Consider the following 21,146-nt stretch of genomic DNA (forward strand, 5'->3'; position numbering starts at 1 on the left):
GGGCCACTACTGTCAAATTTCAATTCAATTCAGTTCAATTCAATTTATTTGTATAGCCCTTTTAGCAATGGGCATTGTCTCAAAGCAGCTTTTCAGAAGTAGAGAAACATAGAATACAAATTCTAAAGAATAGAATTTAGTTACTGTTAACTGTTATTCTGTTCATGTGTGAGTTCATTTCATCCAGAGATATACCAGCTCCAGTTGAATTCTGCTTCATGAAGATTTCGGACATTCGAAGAAAAAATGTATCTCCATCATTGAGCATTAGAAGGCTTCATCATGGAGGAGTAATAACAGCGAACATGGTGAGCTCTCATTGAGTAGCATCTGATCCTGCATCATGTCCAGTTTTCATGGGATAGGCTCCTAATCCTGACCAGGATAAAGCCATTAATGCTTTCATTTTATTTAAACTCATTCATGCTAATTAACCTAAAACTCAAAGTCTTAAATAGCATCACCTCTAGAATAGAATGTAACTGCAATTTTAATAAACACACACACACACACACACATATTCTGTTACAAAGGTCAAACAGAATGCAGATATTTGTGCTTGCATAAGTACACTCCAACCCACCCCATTCCACCCCACAACTACCCCTTCACCATTCACAAGTGTTTTATACTGGAGTGGATGGAGGCTGCAAATAACAGAGAATACATTTAGGGCCAAGCCATGAGAATTAAGAGAAGCTTCAGTGATGAGAAGGTTTGGGGCTTTGATGCTCACTTGGAATGAGTTTGTTTTGCTATTTAGTGCACATTAAAGTACCGTGCTGCATGACCTTCAAGGACATACAACTCCCATTCAAATGGCAATTAGGTTTTGTTCATGTTGGTAAATTGAAAAGGGTCGCCCGTGGATCGAATACCAAACTCATTAGCCATTGTTAACAAGGTGGAACTGTCTTTTAATTAGTGCTGCACCTGAGTAAGGCACAATTCACAGAGCCAGACCCAGTTTTTCTTCCCCACTTTAGCGGGACCAGAAGGTAAACAAGAGCTCAGCAGCTTCCTCTCTCTCTCTAGACTCAATCCTCCTCTCTCCATCTGGCAAAATATCAGTCTTGGGCAAAATGGCCACGGCAAAGCATTCCTTATATTCCTAATATACAGGAAATCCTAATTCAGAAAATTCCATGTAAAAATAACAGTGGCTGAACACGTTTTAGCATGTCATTGGCTGGTGGAAAGCTTGCAGTATGCCTGGAGTGTTAAAGAAATATTCATGTTTGTTTGTACCGAGAAACAAGCAGAAAAGCTATTTACTCAAATCTAATTTACAGGGAAGTCCAAGGAGAAGTATTGGGTTCAACAGCAACTTCCTTTCTTACTTTTCTCAGAACAGAGAAATGAATTTGTGGTATTCACAAAAAATGGATTAGGTTCCTTTATTACCAGTGCATGTTCACTCATCCAACTACAGTAATGAGCTCAATAAGAGTAATATTAGTGATAAGTACCTGATGAGTTGGGCCAGATATAATGAGAAAGTTGTATGAATCTAAAAACATTCGATCCAAATGTCTTGTAAGATTAAATTAAATTAAACATTAAATTAAACCGGGAAAAAAAAAAAAATCAGCAGAAAAATAGCACAAATCAGACACAACACTTTGTATTATTAATCTTAATGAAAGCATAGTTACATTTATTGATTTGTTTATTTATTGTGCTTACATATAATTACAAAGAAACTGTATTATATTTACAAAAGACTACATTTCAACAGGAAATCATGGACTGATTTTAAAACATTTGGTTATTGCATCTCATAACGTTTCACATTTTTACACCCGCCTTCTTTCTGGACATGGTGCCATGCAATAACATAAACCAACCATATGAGGGTGCTAGTGGCACAAATTATTTGGCACTTGTTTGGAATTCCCCCAGATGATGTCCACTGAAATCATTCATGTCAATCAAGCAGCTAAGATTTGTCCAAAAGGGTTAAAACTACAAACTTTCTCATTAAAAAATAATGTTACTATATTAATGAATAGTATTTAGTAACTACAGTGCATGGTGAATAGTTAATGGAGATAATGGAGAGAGTAAAAAGTTTGGACTGGTTGAGTTGTCATTTAGAGAATTCAGAATTATTTGTATAAAAATAGTTTAAAAAGTCATCCACTTACAGACAAAATCCACTCTGAATGACTAAATATTTATCGTATGATTCTATTATGATTTTATTTCTATTGTAGCCATGAAAGCATCCTACATTTCCCACAATGTTATCTGAGTATGCATGATAGCGAGTGGCACCTGTGGGCTAGTAGCTCTTGTTTCTTCGCTATCTAAAGAGCGATGCATTAGCACTTTAGTCCTTTAATCTTTCCATCTCTCTCACCTCATTATCTACTCTGCTTAAAAAGATCAGCTTACAAAACGTCAAATTTAAAACTTAAAACTTCTCACAATATGCAAATAATTAACAATAACAATATGCTTCTCACAATATGCAAATAAAAGCACCAACCAACAAATTAGCACCTGAATCGCTAAACACATCACACAATTCAAAGTTAACATGACACAATTAAAAGTTAAATGTGTTTCAGGTCACCCCCCCCCCATTATACATGTTTTCAGTGAGTTAAAGTAGTGTGTACTTAATGTCTTAATGTAGTAATCTATGGATCTGAGTATGCATAATAAAGTGTGAAAGGAAATTTATATATAATATAATGTCTGCTTCCAAATGAATATGAGTCATTTTGTTCTTCAGGCTATTATATCTGCCAGTTCCTCATCAGTAACTCAGCCACAGCCTCCTGAGCTTCCAGAATATAAAAATCCATGTAACTTTCAGCACAGTGAACCCTTCTTCCTGAGACGCCTTCTTCTGTGGCAATCTTTCTGTGTGCAGAGGACCCAAGATTCTTAGTTACCTGGTTCTGGACACATACTCAGCCTTTCAGTGGCTGGACAGTGGCTGGATATGTAAACAGCACTGATATATGATGGTGCTGTTTCCCTCAGGGCATGGACATGTATGTCTTGTACTCAGGCTTAAAGTGTTTAGCGCTATGCTGGTAGCTTTCACTGAACGAGCGGGTGTGCGCCACCTGGAATCCCTTCTGCCAGAACTCAGTCTTCATCTTCAGCTCAGGCAGTATGTCAGGTACCACACACTGCTCCACCAGGAACACCACTGGCAGAACAGCCAGCAGCAGAGCCCAGCCCACAGCACCCAGCCAATATGAGGAGCCCAGGCATGTCAGGTCTTTACGGATATCAGCGATATGTTGACTGGTGAAGAGCGCCCAGCTTAGGAGAAAGAAAAACCCTGGAGAAGGAGGAGGAGACACAAATTGAGACTTTTCATGGGAAAATATGAATTTATTTAATCTTTCAGTGAAAGATCCAGGTAAAATGAATACTGGTAAATTCATCACAGTGCTTTTATTCCCTTAATCTGATTCCCTTCAACTGACATTCGCAAACCAGCCATATAGAGATGGCAATGCTCAAGTGACAATTACATAAGCCCACACTGAAGACTGACATCCACCCACATAAAAATATTTATACCAGACTTTCTGCTGAATTCTCTAATCTGATTGGTCAGCAGGTGTGGACTGATTTTCTATTATATATGGCATATGTAAGAAATAAAATATAGCAAGAATGCTGCTACTGGAAAATAACCAACACATCTCACCATCCCATCACTGATTATCTTCTTATAACAGCTCCTGCCATATTTTATTTCTACCATAAAGGTTTATTCAAACAGACATTATCTGTCAAAGATTATTGTTGTTCATTGTGATGTAAATTGACATAACACTTGAACGTGGTAGATTGTTGTGATTGTGGTAGAATTGAAGTAGAGTTACGTTGACATATAGTGTGGTATGACTCTTTGTGGGCTGATTTATGCCAGAATATTCTGACGAGCGACTTTTATAGCTCAGTGCCTCTGTGTTGTCTCCTGTACTTGATTATTTGGTGATTGACTCAACATAAAATGAGGCTATATAACACTGTGAACATTTGGAAGTAACAATTATTGCATTATATAGTTCTGTAGATCTTTTCCGATCTCTTTTTGAACCTTAAAGTACAATTTATCATGCTGTTTATAAGATTTTGATGAATGGCTATGCCAAAGCCATGATACGAACTGTTTATAGCAGAAATCTTTTCTCTTGATCTTAAATAAAATTTTATTTATGTCTATAATGTCATGATATAGTACTAACTAAGTTACTAGGTACTAGTATTTTTTTCTGACACTAAATTAGGGCAAGTTTGGTTTTGATGTACAAAATGCCACATCATCACCACCATGACCAGACATACACAATGCTACAAAGTCAGTCTTGAATGGATCATAAAACATTTGTATCACAAATTCTCTCTGTTTACACAAAGTCTGTCATGTAAACCGTGTGACATCAAAACTGACAAATGCTGTCCGAATGACAGCTGATTCTTGTGGAAATGTCTTTATGTATTTTCATTTAGCTTTATGTCACTTGTCAGTATGGGTATAAGTAGGTGATATGTAGCACTATGGACACTGCCCATAAGTAGCATGTAAACAAAAAAATATATCATTTAAATACAGTTTAGTTTCACTTTCACAAGGTAATTCAGGAAAGATGGCACTACAGGATGACTTGTTCATTCTGACCTGTTGGTAGCAGTGTGATGAGCAGCAGTGTGGTGGGGTAAAGTGCCTGGCCTGCCATCAGCAGTGAGCGTGTGTTGGAGTAAGAGAGCGAGGTATTTGACGTCCAGCAGAATGCAAACAGGAGACACAGAATTCCCGCACTTATAGCCATGAGGAAAGAAAGGCCAGCAAACACAACGTGAGGCCCTAGACCTGTACACAAGAACAGAAAAGGTGTTATTGCCTAAACAGTTGTTAAATGACAAAAATATTAAAATGATGATGTTTTAGACTGAAATATGACCATGTACTTTTTGGGTCAAAATAATTCAGTTTAATAAAATAAAATACAATAAAATAAAATAAAATAAAATAATGTTCATGGCTCTAGAGAAAGTAATTACATGAAATATAAATAAAATATGAAAATAATTTTAGCTGTCAAATTCCTATTCATATTTTATCAGCCTCAACACTTGCCATTCAGAGGCTCCCCCTTTATATAAAGAAATGTTGTTTATTTATTTAAAACAAAGATTTGTGGCATTTTTTGTGTTTTACAGTAGATTATTCTAAAGATGAATATAAGGGACACTTAGGACATGTTAGTAAGTAATAAGTAGTAAAAAGACATAGGTGAACAGGTTAACCATATAAGCAGAATAAATACCAGAGAGAATGTTTGGTGAATATTATCATACAGTAACAAAAATATAAAGATCTCCACAGTGCAACACAGATCACAAAACTAAATTCATTTGTATAGGTCATTGAAGTGAAATGAAAGAGGTGGTTGAAATTTTCGGGGGAATTCCATAGCAAATCCAGCATGGCTTTGAAACTGACACCAAACTGAATGTGTCTGGAAAAATCCCATAACAAAATTGCCATTTTAGCTTTACTCCATGCCTGAGGCAAGGTGTAAATATGAAAGAAAATATGTCAGAAATGCTGAAGGCACAAGTCTAAGCATGACAGTTTAAGCAGGTCTATATTAAAACAGCTAGGCATGATTAGAAGATATGGTGTCCAGACAAAATAATAGCAAACCAACTTGACTGTGACTTGGGGTTTTTTTTACAGCAGTGAAGCCTATCTTAATAACAAGCCATCGCTTTGCAGACCAAGGACAGGTATTTTGCCCATTCATAGATCAACGAGCCCACACATGCACACTTAAAAATGAAATTGGTCACAGGGTATCTGGAATTTCCTGCTTTATATACTCCCACAAGCCAGGTCCAAATGATTCACACCACCTTTGAAGTGTACTACATTATCTCTAAATGGACAATATGACAACATGCTGCAACATCCAAGGATATTGTTGACACGCCACTCAACTCAATACTGTTCAATTCAGCTTCAGATCTTTAACAAAATAGTCTGAGAATAAACTTAAACCACTCACCTTGGATTATGTGCCATTCTGTCTGGCTATCAACTGGACTGGACTCATTTCCCACTGACCACAGTCCATTTCCCTCCATCCAGTCAGGCATACAAACAGCATAACAGATGCATATGCAGCCTACTAAACCCAAAAACGATTCAGCGAATCGAAAGCGACTTGTTGAATCCACAAACTCTGGTACGTTCATTCTTCATAACAGAGACATGTAGAGAAAGTGTGAGTAGAAACCGAGGTGAAAGAATTGTGGTAACACAGCACTAAACACTATTACCACTTTATCAGTTGATATATGGTGGTTCTATTAAAAATAAATGAATAAAATCCACAGCATTAAGCACAGATAAGATAAGATAAGATAAGATAAGATAAGATAAGATAAGATAAGATAAGATAAGATAAGATAAGATAAGATAAGATAAGATAAGATAAGATAGTTTTTTAATCTATTTAATCCAGTCTAATGCAAAACTAATACTGTAAACATAACAGCCAGGCATAAAGTTATATTTTCAAATATCACAAATTCTCATTTTAATTAACCAAAAGACATTTAAGTATTTGTCCTACCTGAAAAGAGCTGTAGTGAAATGTTTAGAGAGCGAGAATGAGAGTGAGAGAGAGAGAGAGATGTTTCCCTTGTCAAAGCTTAAACCTAAATACGAGGCTGATAGTGAAACAGAGAATATACACACCCACCCATTACACACACTTCCTCCTGACACTGTAAAGCTTTAAAGTGGCACAAGAGACTTCCCTCTGCCTACAGTGGAGACCCAGCCTTCAGTTGGTGGAAACTCCCCCTGTCACAAAACACACAGGGGAACAAACACTGTCTTTAAATTCCCCTAGAAGCCCATCTGACACAAACCCATCTGCGGTTTATAAAGTGAAATTCATTTTTGTAACTAATATTAAATGTGAAAGTAAATCTAAGCGTGGACATTCTCAATTCCACTAAGCTCTGTATGCTAAGCTTTTACCCAGCTTACAAACTAGACCTATGCCTAATACAACTTAAACATTTAATTGACATATTTTGGAAAAATGTTAGTTGACCCCTCTTTGGACAATGGTTAAAAAACTTAAGAAACGTTCATATGTATGGAGGAAGAAATTTTTATGACATTTGAAATGTGTTTCTGGAGTCTTTCGAAATGCTGACGAGGCTTTTGGAAAGTGAAGTCACGAAATGTATAATGCAAAATGTGTGGGTCTAACACTGCCATATAGGTTTATTTCATTTTTGACTAACATATCCACTTTGTAAAATATACAGATAATGCATACATTTATAGACACATACAATGTTCTAAATTCAGCAAACATACATACATACATCTCTCTCCCTTAATTTGATTTTTGATTTTTTTTAAACCACAGCGGCGGAAGAGGGGCTGCTCTGATGTCATGGTGCAGCCTACAGAGGAAAGAACAGCCCACTGTTCTCTATGCAACCAAACATGCTTCAGACCAAAACACCCTCCTCCATTTTCCTTCCCACCCAACTGAAAGCACTAACTGAATGCACTAAACATGACCTCACCATCGACTCACAATAAAAACAACAAAAAAGTAAGACAGACAACATTTTAAAGAGTAGCTTTTCTTTATTTCAACATGATATTTAGTGAAGAATTTATATTGATCATCATGATATTAGCAAAAATATACTACAAATAAAGAGCTAAAGAACTTTCAAGAGAAAAAGAGCAGAATATGAAAGAGGAAAAATTCACCCTGAACAGCTGTATAGTATAATCTTTATATACAGTATATTTATTCATCAATGTCCAAGATTTATTTTGTAATCAAATTTTTGCTAAAACTTCTTTTATCGACATGGTGGTTTATTTTATATTACCCCACAATGTTGTTCAGGATAATACCTGCTAAAAGTGATTGCAGCAGGATTTAGCTCTTATTTAATCTCTACCTAAAGAGAACGATACAGCAAGTCCTTTAGTCTGTCCAGCTTTCTCATCTCCTCGTATGTAGGCTCTGCTCAAAAAGATCAGCAGCGTATGAGTCACATGGTGGAGTTTTTCTTGAATGCAAATTGTCTTTTCAAGTCATCTCTCTGACATTTGGAAGATCCAAAGGCCGCTATGAGACCTGTGCTTTAAAACAAGGCATTTCAGTTGCATATGCATGAAAAGAACAGAAGAACTTTATAATGGAAACGGCTTCCAAACATATACAGAAACTTCATATGTAAACTCGAATAAAATAAGTAAAAAAAACAAAAAAAACATGCTTGCCTCTGGATTTGGATTTGCAGTCTTTGTTACATTCTGGCTCTATCCAAGAGATCTTTAAACACCTCAGCTTGTGTTGGGTCTTCTCCCTCGGCCAGTTTCGGTCTGTTCTTCTCTAGCCAATCAGAGGAGTGGATTTGCTGTCGCAGTGCTCCTATTAGCGAGTCCAAACTCTCCGAGTCTGCAACTGTTTGGTAGCTGTTAACCTGAACCTCCTCATCAGCCAATAACAAGCTTTCAGCCAGAGCACCATTGCTTTCTAAATGCACTTTTGTTGTATTGAAGGCATTGATTGTTGTATTTTTGGAAGCGTCTTTGTTGTTTTCGTCCTCTGTCTGGCTATTCTTCTGTGTTTCTCTGTCGTCATCTTGTTTTACAGCTTTTGTGTTCTCACAATCAGTCATGTGGCTGGAGCACTGAAGTTCCTCTATAGTCTCTTTGATTCTTTCTAGGCCTGTGAAAAGAGCTGCCTCATCATATAAACACATCAAACATCAGTTAATGTAAATCAGCTAATTAAGGCTAAAGACGTATAAAAATAACACACACAGACGGAGACATATGGCGTGACATGGCACAGTACACAAACAGACCGAGTTGGATGCGGTGGCGCTGGTCAGAGAAGACGATTCTGAACCATCCTGGTGAAGAACAGCTAAAAGCCTGACCACAGCTCAGCAACAACCGGTGTTTCAGAAAGCACCTCCATACACGCAGCTCCTCTGCATATGTGGGCTCCTTAAGATACTGTTAAAGACAAATACAAATACATGTACATGCACACACATCAAAATGAAACACAGGTCAACAACACAAAGCCTCCACTGTAGAGCTGTGATTAATCATATAGACTATAATGCTCATCCTTTTAACAGACACTGCATTGTTTGATTGTACAATATACAGTTGTAGAAGAGAAATGATTCATAATCACACTATCCAGTCTCAGCCAAAAGAAGGTAGGTTCCCTTTTGAGTCTGGTTCCTTGCATGGTTTCTTCTTTTACTTTTTAATTTGCCACTGGCCCCTAATAGAAATCTATAATAACTCGATGATGTTCTACATCTGTTTTTCTCTTGTTAAAAACACTAGAAAACAAATCAAATTTATGATTTTCACCATGTACTATCTGTCTTACCATCAAAAGAATCAAAATATTAAACTTTGATATTAGATCATTCAATGACAGTAGTTACTATGATACTATTCAATGGTTCGATAATATTTTATTTAAACATTCAGCTTACTTTGTATTTAAAGAATGTAAAGCACTCCTTTTACAGCAGTATAAAAAAATAAACTGCACAATGCCACTTTTTCTTTTCTGATACCAATATTGACTGAATTAAATTTACAATTATTTTTTTTAATTCAGGCACTTAATATATATATATATATATCTATAAACACGGCTTACACAAAAGCACAGCTTTCACACCTCATCTAGTATTACAGTAGCAGCTTTGAATTATTAGGATTAGCTTTGCTAAGCCTTACAGAAATGGGGAGGATTGGAGGATCAGCTTTCAGCTAAGACTGAGATTACACAGAAGAAATGAGAATATAAAAGGATCAATGGATACACAGACTTAAAATAAATTGGGAAAGTAGTCCCATTGGTTTGAGGCTAGCTGACTTGTATGAGCCTCTGACAGAATCACAGTCTATACAGCACAACCTCCAAGGCAGCAAGACTTATTATAATTATTATTGTTAGGAAAGCATGAAAAAAAATTAACCGACCACTCAATGAACTAACTAACAATCCATCCACCCAACCATCCATCCATCTTTCCTTCTTATCTTCCTTTTATCTTTCCTACCTCTTCTCTCCATCTCCATGATTCCTAAGAATTCAACACAAACAGCTCTATCTTTATGTCAAGAAATCATTCATATGTAATGCACTAAAGGAACATCCACCCATGTGGATGGATCATAACATTGAATTAACAGCACTAAAGGGACTTTTACATGCACTGCTAGTTGTTGGTGTGCACTCTCTAGATAAAAATATTTTCATCTCTAAAAACAGGAGGCAGTGGTGCAGTGATCAGGAGAATGTGAGCTCAAAATCCAGCACTGCCAAGCTTGGGCCATTGAGCAAGACCCATAACCCTCATCTGCTCAGCTGTATAAAAGAGATAAATGTAAGTCACTCTGGAAAAGGGCATCTGCCACACGCTGTAAATGTAACTGCAAATAGACACGCAGTCCAGAAACATCAGCACTTCAGCAGCAGACCCTGACTAAGCACAGTGTTATGGTCAAGAATTCAATTTTCAGAATGGTCTGCATAACAGTATATAACACTATTATAAGTAACTCACCTTGCTGAAGTCGGCCCAGATAAAGAGGCCAGCACCCCTGTGGAGGTAGGGAATGTTAAGCCTTGTTAGCTGAGTAGACATGTATTGGTGAGCCTCCTGCAGCCTGCGTCTGTTCTCAGGGAGAAACATCTTATTCATCCAATCTGAAAGCATTAACACATGAACTTAGCTACCTCTGTTCCCTCAGATACCTGAGAATGTCAGTTGATCATTGAAAGGCGGTGACACTGGTTACTGAGGTTCAATAAATAGTAACTGTACAGTAAACCTCAGAGTATTAAGCACCTAAAACCTTAATGATCTGAGCAATTGATGAATCTAGCAAAAATGATGCACTAAATAGTACCTCGATCCTTTAGCAGCTGAGACACCTGGTGCTGTGTTGGTCCTGCAACTCCATGAAAACATCCCAGCTGAACAAGGGCCTCAATTAAATCAATGTTCTCAGAATATAATGTACCCAAACGCATGCCAGCCATGGCAAAGTCCTGCACACACACAGGTTTAGTCAGACCACAGTGTGACACCAATGTGCTACACTTACACCAATAATTTTAATTAGATTCATTTAATTAGTTTTCACCTAGCTAGCAATTTACATATACTGCATGTGTATTATACTAGATTTAATAGGGTCAAACTGGACAACTGAAGACTGGGAATATGTCACATATTTGGAAATATATTGCTGATAGACTCATATGTGTAAGATTATAATCACATGAACAACAACCCAAATAGACATTTTTCTCTCACCTTGCTAATTCCCCACATCACATGAGTCCTCTGAGGGTCTGGTAACCTGATGAGAGTTGTTTGCATTATTGCATGACTTCTGTAGGTGGGTGTCCCTGGCATTTTGCAGTAAAATGTTATTGTATATTACCTCTCTAGACTTAGGACACTGTTAAAGGAGCCCTCAAACACAGACAGCATGTAGATCTCATCCACAATAGCATGCAGCTCATGCCTATGGCACACCAAAAAGAACAAACAAATAAAAAAAAAAAACAGAAATCTGAAAAGGAGACACCCATCCGGGTTTATGAATCCATTAAAGGATAAATGACAGTGTTAATGAAAGTTTTCAAAGCACCAGAAATCCCCTTTCAGCAATGAAGAGCTTAATTGCACTCAGTAAAAATTAATGTGAGCTCACAGCAATAATGTCCCAGTGCACACCACAGGGGATGTTTAAAGAGTAATTTCAGTACTTCATTTCGAAGATTAGGTGTTTACTCAATTTACGTGTCATAAAAACAAGACACAATTGTTGCTTCCTTTTTTTTTCTTTTTGGATGAGCCATTAGTAAAATGACCTCTTGGCACAGTTTAGAAAGCTGATCATCTCTTCAGAGGTGTAGATCTCCCCCAGAGGATTGTGGGGGTTCATCAGAATGATTGCTTTTAGTTTCACTCCCTGCAAAAAATAACAAAAGAAAACAGACAGTGGGATCATTTCTTATGAATGTGAGTGTGTGTATTTATGTGTGTGAAAGCTTGTGCTCCATGAATCACCTCTTTCTTTGCTTTCTGGAGAGCATGCTCCAGTTTTTCGGCAGTGAGGTGAAACGGCCTGTCATCATTTTGGCTGGGCTGAAGGTTGGAAAAAATGGAACATAAACACAGCAACTCCACCAACAAGTACAGACAGGAGTAAAAGGACACTGGGAAAGTACCTCACTGTCGAGAGGAACACAGTAAAGCTTCACACTGCTGTACAAATCAACATCTTCGGTGATCACACCGTAAAAAGGGGTTGGGATGAGGATTGCATCTGCAAGATACCCAGGATTCACAAAGCATCACAGGTAAACAATACTTAAACATTTCCATGTCATACAACAACGAGAATGATACTTAGTGTGTACAAATATATACATGTGTAAGCTCTTTCCATGATGTTCAATTGCCTGCTTGTTACTGTGCCATAAAACCAGATAAAAGATAACAGAACAAACAATCTGAATCTACACCACAGTCCTGTTATGCTTTCGATTCTGACTGGTCAAAATGTGTTAATTTATTTTCTACAACATTTATATTAATATATACTTGAACAAATCACATAATTCGGATATAAATAGGGAACTTATTGATTTTAGTTTTATCTACTTTTAATTTTTAAAAGCATTTTTAGAAGCATACTTTAGTGTCAAAACTTTATAACAGTTATAGCTAATGGTGGCGTGTGATATGGTTATTCATGACATTTGTACATTCTCTGGTTCATGACAAGCTGCACAACATCAAGAGGAAAAACATTAACCAGGTGAGGGAACAGCAGTTTGGTGGTATTAAGTACTAATATAAACAAACTGTTTGTTGCAGATGTTGCACAACATTCAATGTAACTATAAATGCACAAAATGCATGGCACGTCATTTGTTAATTAACAAAAAAAAACCCAGCTATTTAATGTTAAAAAAATAACACTGACAAACTCCTTCAGAATATGCAAAAGGGAATACACACTTGGTTGTGTTTTATTCATTATAAAGTATATCAGGACACTTCAGCAAGTATTACCTTGATTATACCACAGTCACCACCCACCTTTTTTTTATCATTGAATTTAATATACTAGTTTCACATCCCACATGCTACTGTTATATGACTGTATAATAATTCCTGATTGTACAATGAAAATGTTTACTTGGCACATCAAGGTCATTCAATCGTATAAGACAACGAGAGAAACGGCTGAGAAATATAACTGAGAGAAAGAAATGAAAAACATCACGAACAATATTATGTCATTTTCGGTCTATGTAAGTCTTTTTAATCATCGAAACTAGAGATCAGATTCATCATTTTGTCATTGGTGCTTGCAGGGAGGTCAAGTTTAATGAGCAGCTAATGAATACTAAATTTAATGTTTCTACTGAAATTGAAATTCAATGCAAACTAAAGTGAAACAGGCTGTGCATACTTTTTATTATTTTTGCCCAAGGATCACCTCTGTCATAATCACAGCTGGCAGAGGAGACTTTCACTGCCACGTTGAGGATGATGGAACATTTAGTAGTATTTTCTAGCACTAAAACCTGTTGCTTTCCATTTTGCCCATACTGTGTGCTCCAATCAGGTTAATTGAATGTGTAAAAAAAAAACAAAATTACTTACCAAGTCTACAATATCACATTATGAGAAATTAATACCCACTTGCCAGCCTATCAGAAATAGGTATTCTACAACATAGGCTGTCATATATCTCTCTATACATCGGTCACCCAGACTATTCAATTGCAAACAAAAAATCAACCATCCGAATGTCAGGCACCCCAAGACTGAATCAAGTCAGTAAAAGCCCCCATGTATGTATATAATGCACACAGAGAACTTATGCTGAGCATAAACTCTGCCCATATGGACTCTTACCGTCAGGATCGCAAAGCACAGCTGCTATAGCAGAAAAAAGAGAGCTACAGCCATTTATCACAACCACCTAGTGAGACACACACAAACACACACACACATATATATATATATGTATATATATATACACAACATCATATTCTATACTTCACTTTTTCTGAGGAAAGCTGAATTCTAAGGGTAACCATAACAGCACAATTTGCTGATAGTGCTAAAAAGACTCACATTGTTGGCTCTTAGTGGCCTCGGTGCGTGACAGTGCTCTGACAGGAACTTTGCTACTTCCTCTCTTAGGCTGTGGAAATAAGAATTTATTCAGTACACTTAATAAATGTTAGTCTAATGAAATGAACGCAATGATGGCTCTTTGCTGATAAGGAAGTTCAACTGTTCATACTTTTCACTTCATCAGCAAAACCAATGTGCTGTTTAATTTAATATGCATTTCAACATGAAATGTTCTTAAAAAAAAAACTGATAGTTTTCACACAATTGATGACCCCTCCAGTCGGAGTACTGCAGCAGACAAGGATCCACATAGAGCATGTCAGGCTGTGTCAGCTAAAGAAAAGAGCAGAACTAGATTAGAACTATTCGCACACAATGGACTTAAATCATTTCTATAAACTAAAACATCAGTGCAGTACCTAATAGTGATTCGAGTCCGCTTGTATCAAAACAAAGTTATTCTGGCTGTAATGTGACGTTTCTATCCTTATGAGAGTGGCCTTTTGCATTTTTCCTTACATTTCCTTGGCCTAACCAGGCTCCATCTTGTTGGCATCAGTATCTAATGTAAGTTTTGACGGATGTAACTTAATTATCTGGGTGAGTTGCAGTAAAAATGTTTTACCCGTTTCTGCAGAAGGTCAAAGCACAACTTGTTCTCGCTTGTTCCCAAATTTATAATGCCCTTTAAAAGAGAAAACAGGCAATATTTTTTTTCTTTTGCAAATGTCTTTCCAGTTCTAAAGTTCTATATGACAATTCTGTTAAAAAACCTTAACATATCAAACCATAAAGTTTCACCCTTTTCAACATGTCACTTTCTCAAATATACCTACTGAAATATAAATAACATAAACAGTATGACATTTTATAGCAACATGTCATTAAGTCATAATAATAATAATAATAGAGATATGATTATATATTTCATTTCCAAAGGAGGATTTCAGAAAATAATCCTTTAATCGACTCTAACTGTACAAATGTGCAAGCAAAGACCATGAATCTGAAGGAGGTGTAATTTGTGTGCTACTAACCTCAGGGTTACTATTCTCATCATGCTTGTTGGCATAGTACTGTGTGTAGCCTTCCTGCAGAATTCCCTGGTGCTGTCGGATCCTGTTACCCCTGCAGGACAAAAACTTGCTGTACTGGGGTGTCTGATCACCCCGTAGCATACTGGGTACAAAGGGGAGTGTGGAAGGGCCAGGACCTGGACCTGAAGAACTGAAAGGCACAGATAAAGTTGCTATATCAAATGCTGTTGTACTGCAGTCAGAGGTTGTGGTGCTGGTGTTTCCCTCATCAGCTCTCTGATTATCTCTCAGCATGCTGGGTACAAATGGGGACTGGGGAGGCACAGATGCGACTGCAGTGGAGTCAAGGATCATTGTGTTGCTCATTCCCTGATCAACAGAGTGATCTTCCTGCAGTATTCTGGGTACAGTGGGGAATGTGAGAGGGTCAGGTGGAAGCGGAGGAGGCACAGAAAGCAATGTCTGCTCTGACACTGTTGCACTGGGGGCAGAGGTTTCGGTGTTGCTGCTTCTCGGCTCTGCTGTCCCTCTGGCTGTATTGAAGGCTCCTGTGAGTAAGGAAACGAGACGGAGCTCATGCTCTCTTTCCTGATGAACCCGTCTCTCTTCCTGATGCTGCCTCTGTCTCTCAGCCCGTGCATCCTGATGTAGCCTCATCTCCTCCAAAGATATATATCTTTCCTCCATGACTCGCTGCCAGTTTATGAAACTTGCCAGTGCTTTCTCTAGTAACCTCCCACCACTGCCTGCTCGTACTGCCCGACGACGTTTCCTCTGACGGAACCTACTGGAATATTTAGGATGTTGCAGGTCAGCCTGGATGCATCTATCTACACTGGGCACAGGAACTGCTACTGGAGAAACAGCTGCACCGGATGAGCCAGCCACATTATGGTCACTAAAACCTATTTAAGAAAACAAAAAAAAAAGATTTTTAATCGTGGACCATTACACAAGCTGTGCATCAAAATAACAGATAAGAAACCTAATAGCCATATCTACCAGTGAATATTTTGGAAGAAAACCGTGAGGCTTCAATGTTACACAGTGCATCAACACTACAAATAATTTAAATATATATTAAATAAAACAAAGAAGAACAGACAAGCCTGATCTGTATTTAATCTTTAACTCTGGAAAACAGCTAAAAACATAAGCTTGCATTCCATTAGTCTACCTGATTACAGAAATGTTACCTTGTCTTCTGTAGAATTAGTTTGCAAATTATAAGACATAGAGACATAAACTCAGTAACATATAACATGGGTTAGTAAACTCAGTAACATAAACTCTCTTAGAATTCTAAAGCTCATACTGAACTGCCTGTGAACTGAAAAAAACATCAGTTTTTGATACAGAGAGAAAAGTCGAAAAGTTGCACATGACAGACTAGTGCAATGATTCCAGATCCCAGTGGTTAAATATTAGCCTGCACTGTTTTTGCACTGGGCAGAAATGGAAACACTGAAGTCCAAATTCCTGTGTGAGACAAAACTATTACTTGTCTACTGCTACCATGGTTAAGTCTGGGCTACTGATCAGATGGTTGGGGGGTTCAAACCCCAGCATCACCTTTTACATCAGATAGTACCTCAAGATTTTGACAAACAAGCATTGTTTATAGTTTGGAGAAAATGGAAGAAAGTAATCATTGTTTCTGTTTTACACCAACGGTTCAGGACAGTAAATGCCTCTGGGTCTTTAACTTTAAGATTTATTGTTCAGAGAGGTACAATGCCTTAGTACTAGCTTCCAAAGAAAAATAAAAAATGTCTCTGGCATGAATGCCTCTATAAGTTGAATCCAGTCCATTTATAGAGACAAATTAAATGATTGAGCCTTTAGAAGACTGTTTGAAAAATGCCTTTAGAATTCCAAGTTAATAGAAGTGCCACTAACCAAACATTGGCACTTCAGAAAAGGAACCTAAGTGCCTACACTCACAGAACACTACAAAGCTCTGTAGAGTTAAAAACCTGTAAAGAGTAGAGTACTATAAGACACTTGACATTGTTGGCAGGGCACACAGAACACTTTCAGCAAGATGCTGACCCTGCAGGACCTGAGGACACACTGCTAATAAAGCAAATCCACTCAGTTGTCAAGGGATATCCAGAGATAAATAACCAGTTTTATATTATATAGCAGCCAGGACTCCCCTACTCCTTCAGTGTCGCATCTCTCAACCGTGGCAGCAGACGAGATTCTGCAAATCATCCAGTTTTGCAATCCTGCCACCTGCCCACTGGATCCAATCCCTTCCACTATCCAGACCATCTTGCAAGACTTCTTGCTCCTCTTCACCAAAAGCACCAATGGCATAGCATCTGGTCATGTACCAACTACCTTCAAGGGTTATTCCCATCCTGAAGAAAATTGCTCTGGATCCCTCGGACATCAACAACTACAGACCGGTATCACTTCTCTCCTTTCTTTCTAAAATTATGGAATGCACCGTTTATAATCAACTGTATGTCTATCTCTTGCAAAACAACCTCCAGGATCCCAACCAGTCTGGCTTCAAAGCGGCACATTCCACAGAGACTGCCCTTTTGGCTGTCACTGAGAAACTACATGTGAGTAGCTCGCCCAAGCTGTCATCTGTCCTCATCTGGCTCGACCTTTCGGCAGCATTTGACACAGTAAACCACAAGACTCTCTTGTCCACCCTCAGGAGTATTGGAATTCATGGAACAGCATGGGAATAGTTTGCTTCCTACGTGGATGGTCACTCATATCAGGTAACATGGAATGGATCAACATCAGCTCTCCACCAACTCCCCACTGACTCATGGTCCGCTTATTTTCTCCCTCTACTCTCTCTCACTCAGTCTCTTGGCAAACTTATATCCTCACATGTGTTCTCTTATCACTGCTATGCTGTTGACACCCCCCGACCCCCCCCCCCCAACAGCTCATCAGCTGAAACTCAATCACAGCAAAACTGAACATCTCAGGTGATTCATCCACAAGCCAGGATCTTGCAATGTCCTTGCACAACTCTTTGATTCCCTCTTTAGCCACTGCTCACAACCTTGGGGTAACCATGCACAATCAACTGTCCTTTTCCTACCATACTACTAATGTGACACACTCATGTCGTTTTCTTCTGTACAACATCAGAAGGATTCAGCCATTTTTATTGGCACAGGCTTGTTCAGTCTCTTGTCATTTCGAGACTGGACTACAGCAACTCTCTACTGGCAGGTCTACCTCTAAATGTAATTTGTTCTCTGTAAATGATCCAAAATGCAGCGGCGTTACTTGTTTTCAACCTGCCTAAGTTCTCCCACACCACCCCACTGCTGCGTTCCCTCCACTGGCTACCGGTAGCTGCATCCATTCAATTCATTGATTTTTTAAATCATCCCAACACAGTTTTCTTTTGCTAATTCCTAAGTCTGTGACCTATTGAACCACTGTTAACATATTCATTGATAGAGACTTCAAACTACTTTTGTATGTCGCTCTGGATAAGGGAGTCTGCCAAATGCCAGAAATGTAAATGTAAGTATAAGTAGTAAGACATTTATATTTCCCATATAGTTCCAACATTATGAATACTACAGACCCATGCTAGAGGCTTGAGAGAAGGCAAAACTGAACCCTGGTTCAATGTCCCTAATGTGTATGATTACTCCATATCAGTCAATAAAAGATCCGTAGTCTATTATCAAAGCTTTTGACCATATCTAAACATCTGATTGTTTTAGCAGGTCACCATGCACACACTAGCGGAAGAACAATAATGTTAAACAATCACGGTAGGTTTTACCTTCTCCCACCAACTATTCCCAGGTATCATCAAGGGAAAAGACATGAGCATAGTTCACTTTAAAGCATGTCACGTTATGAAAAATGTGTTATAGATTTTATTTCACATGCTCTTCAAAGGTAAACCTTTACATGTACATAGGTTACACTCAGATACTTGAAACTTTGATCAGCTTTCCCTGTATTTAACAGGGAAAGCCCTTTGATCCAGAAAGGAGTTTTAGTGCCTTCAGAAAACCGAAGTATGTAGCTGTCTTATCTGTCTGACAACTTCGGCAAGAAAACAGGGAGCCAACAATTTATTTCTGGCCCTGAAAGACTACATTTATCTGGTGCAGAATCATCCTAGAAGTAGTAGTTAGCAGTAGTAGTAGTAGGTTCTTGGTTCCAGTGTTGCCAATATTTGCCCTGACATTACACCCTTAAATTTATATTATGTAATACAGCAATGTGAAGAACTAAAGGCTAATTAGCCATTAGTCTGCCTGTGGGTGTATTAATACACTAGGAATTTGTGAGTGTTTTGCATTTAAAGACACAAAACATTGTTTAATTTGAAGGGATAGTAGGGGTTCACACTTTTTACAGTCTGGGATTCCTTTTGTAAATAAATATAAATAAAATAGAAACAATTATGATTACATCTAGGAAAATAAAAATCCCACTATTAAAATATTATGCACAGTTATGGCAACAGGATTATTTATGAAAGCCTTATGGTTTCTTCCTGACCTTTTCACTTACAATGAAAACCCTGCGCTGCATTAAAAGAATCCGAATTATTTTTTAAATCACATTAACAGTGCTTTTCCTATTTGTTATTAAAATTGCAGTGAGATTTATTTGGAAACTGTTTATGTCTACAGTTAATAAGCTTTAGATTTGTTAATGAGCAACTTCATATACTAAAAAGATAAAAAAAGTTATATATTAATACACAATAATTATAACACTTATAACAATAGTAATTATAAAAGTAGTGGAAAAACCCAAACCCAATGAAAAAGAAGGGGAGGGGGTAAAAGAAAACGAATACGTAGACTTAGAGGTGGCTTTGGGGTCCAGGGATTTGTACCATATGCCCACTTGTAGTGATTCAGGGTACCTGAAGGAGACCACCCCGCGTGAGCAGCACACTCCCCTCCCCGCTCCCCGGGATCCTCAGTGTCGGCTCCGGCTGATTTACAGTCCGCCTCCGCTTCTTCCTCCGAGCACAGCGGATCCTCAGCACTCAGCAGCTCCTCCTCACCGTCCGCGTTCAGCTCCTCTAGTTTTATCTCCATGAGCTCGCCCGCTTTGGGCGGACAGCTGAATGTGAAGGCGGAGCTGGAGGAGCCCGGGCCCGCCTGGTGGTGCACTCCAGCATTCCCCCACAGAGCCGAGTATGATGAGGAGGAGGAGGAAGAGGCGGCGGTGCGGCTGCTCAGCACGCGATCTATCACGTCGTAAAACCTGCGCGCTCTTGCACCGCGCGGCGTCTGTTGGTTCTCCTTCATGCGCCGGTAATCGAGCTTCAGCTTCTTGATTTTCTCTCGGCACTGGTCCGCGGTGCGATAGATGCCTCGGTCATGCAGCGCAACGGCTATGCGGTTAAAAACGTGCTGGTTGCGGAGGCAGCTCTCCAGCTCCAGTTGGACCGCTTGATCCGACCAGAGCTGTAAAAGCTCCACCACCTCCGGCTCGGACCAGTTGCTCCCGCGTTCATACTTTTTAGTTGGAAAATCCATCCCAAAGCCCACAGCCTAATAAAAATCATACAATCTTCTCCCTCTAACCCGTGCCTTCTGTAGCTGTTTAATTGAACAATATTATTAAAGCAGCGACCCCTTGCCTGACTGCCACATGTTCCTATATGGGATTTTTTTCTATTATTTTTAAGGTCCAGGCATTCAGATGTAAGGCGAATGCAGGCTAACCCATTTGTTTATCAGCTAGTGCTGTAGAAAATTTTACATCCGGGTTTACGGCACATGCGTGCTGCCCTTATTCCGGGATAACTTTGGCCCGTGCTAAAACAGAACAGTTTTTCTACCAGCAGACCCAGTGCCAGAAACATAGGCAGAATCCCTAATGTATTGCGATTCCCCATGTAGTGCA

General features: G+C 38.5%; 2 protein-coding genes across 3 annotated transcripts; both read right to left on the reverse strand.

The window, feature by feature from the left end:
* Positions 1-1,655: 1,655 nt before the first annotated feature.
* si:ch211-256a21.4 (uncharacterized) lies at positions 1,656-6,778 on the reverse strand. Its single transcript, XM_058407589.1, has 4 exons — positions 6,615-6,778; positions 6,045-6,235; positions 4,655-4,846; positions 1,656-3,301 (listed from the first exon to the last, which is right to left on the reverse strand). The coding sequence occupies exons 2-4, from the start codon at positions 6,232-6,234 to the stop codon at positions 2,991-2,993; spliced, it is 693 nt and encodes a 230-aa protein (XP_058263572.1). The 5' UTR covers position 6,235; positions 6,615-6,778; the 3' UTR covers positions 1,656-2,990.
* An 856-nt stretch (positions 6,779-7,634) lies between these two features.
* accs (1-aminocyclopropane-1-carboxylate synthase homolog (Arabidopsis)(non-functional)) lies at positions 7,635-21,015 on the reverse strand. 2 transcript variants are annotated; one of them, XM_058408455.1, is made up of 16 exons: positions 20,155-21,015; positions 15,276-16,180; positions 14,864-14,923; positions 14,501-14,571; positions 14,236-14,305; positions 14,014-14,080; positions 12,312-12,409; positions 12,151-12,228; positions 11,952-12,052; positions 11,519-11,602; positions 11,389-11,434; positions 10,979-11,120; positions 10,633-10,775; positions 8,896-9,049; positions 8,306-8,768; positions 7,635-8,159 (listed from the first exon to the last, which is right to left on the reverse strand). In XM_058408455.1, exons 1-15 carry the CDS (start codon positions 20,774-20,776, stop codon positions 8,332-8,334), a joined length of 3,078 nt encoding a protein of 1,025 aa, XP_058264438.1. In that variant the 5' UTR covers positions 20,777-21,015; the 3' UTR covers positions 7,635-8,159; positions 8,306-8,331. The 2 variants fall into 2 exon arrangements, with proteins under 2 accessions (XP_058264438.1, XP_058264439.1); XM_058408456.1 differs by having other exon boundaries at positions 8,306-8,756; positions 20,155-21,014.
* Between the last annotated feature and the right edge of the window lie 131 nt (positions 21,016-21,146).

Source organism: Hemibagrus wyckioides, linkage group LG14, assembly GCF_019097595.1.
Source record: "Hemibagrus wyckioides isolate EC202008001 linkage group LG14, SWU_Hwy_1.0, whole genome shotgun sequence".
NCBI lineage: Eukaryota > Metazoa > Chordata > Actinopteri > Siluriformes > Bagridae > Hemibagrus > Hemibagrus wyckioides.

Coding starts and splice junctions, on each gene's coding strand:
- si:ch211-256a21.4 (XM_058407589.1), bottom strand. CDS start 6,234: ATGAACGTACCAGAGTTTGTGGATTCAACAAGTCGCTTTCGATTCGCT. Junction 4,847..6,044: donor AGAATGGCACATAATCCAAG/GTGAGTGGTTTA, acceptor TCTTGTGTACAG/GTCTAGGGCCTCACGTTGTG. Junction 3,302..4,654: donor CATCACACTGCTACCAACAG/GTCAGAATGAAC, acceptor CTCCTTCTCCAG/GGTTTTTCTTTCTCCTAAGC.
- accs (XM_058408455.1), bottom strand. CDS start 20,776: ATGGATTTTCCAACTAAAAAGTATGAACGCGGGAGCAACTGGTCCGAG. Junction 12,410..14,013: donor TGTGCTTTGCGATCCTGACG/GTAAGAGTCCAT, acceptor GGTATCTTGCAG/ATGCAATCCTCATCCCAACC. Junction 8,769..8,895: donor GCGCCACCGCATCCAACTCG/GTCTGTTTGTGT, acceptor ATGATGAGGCAG/CTCTTTTCACAGGCCTAGAA.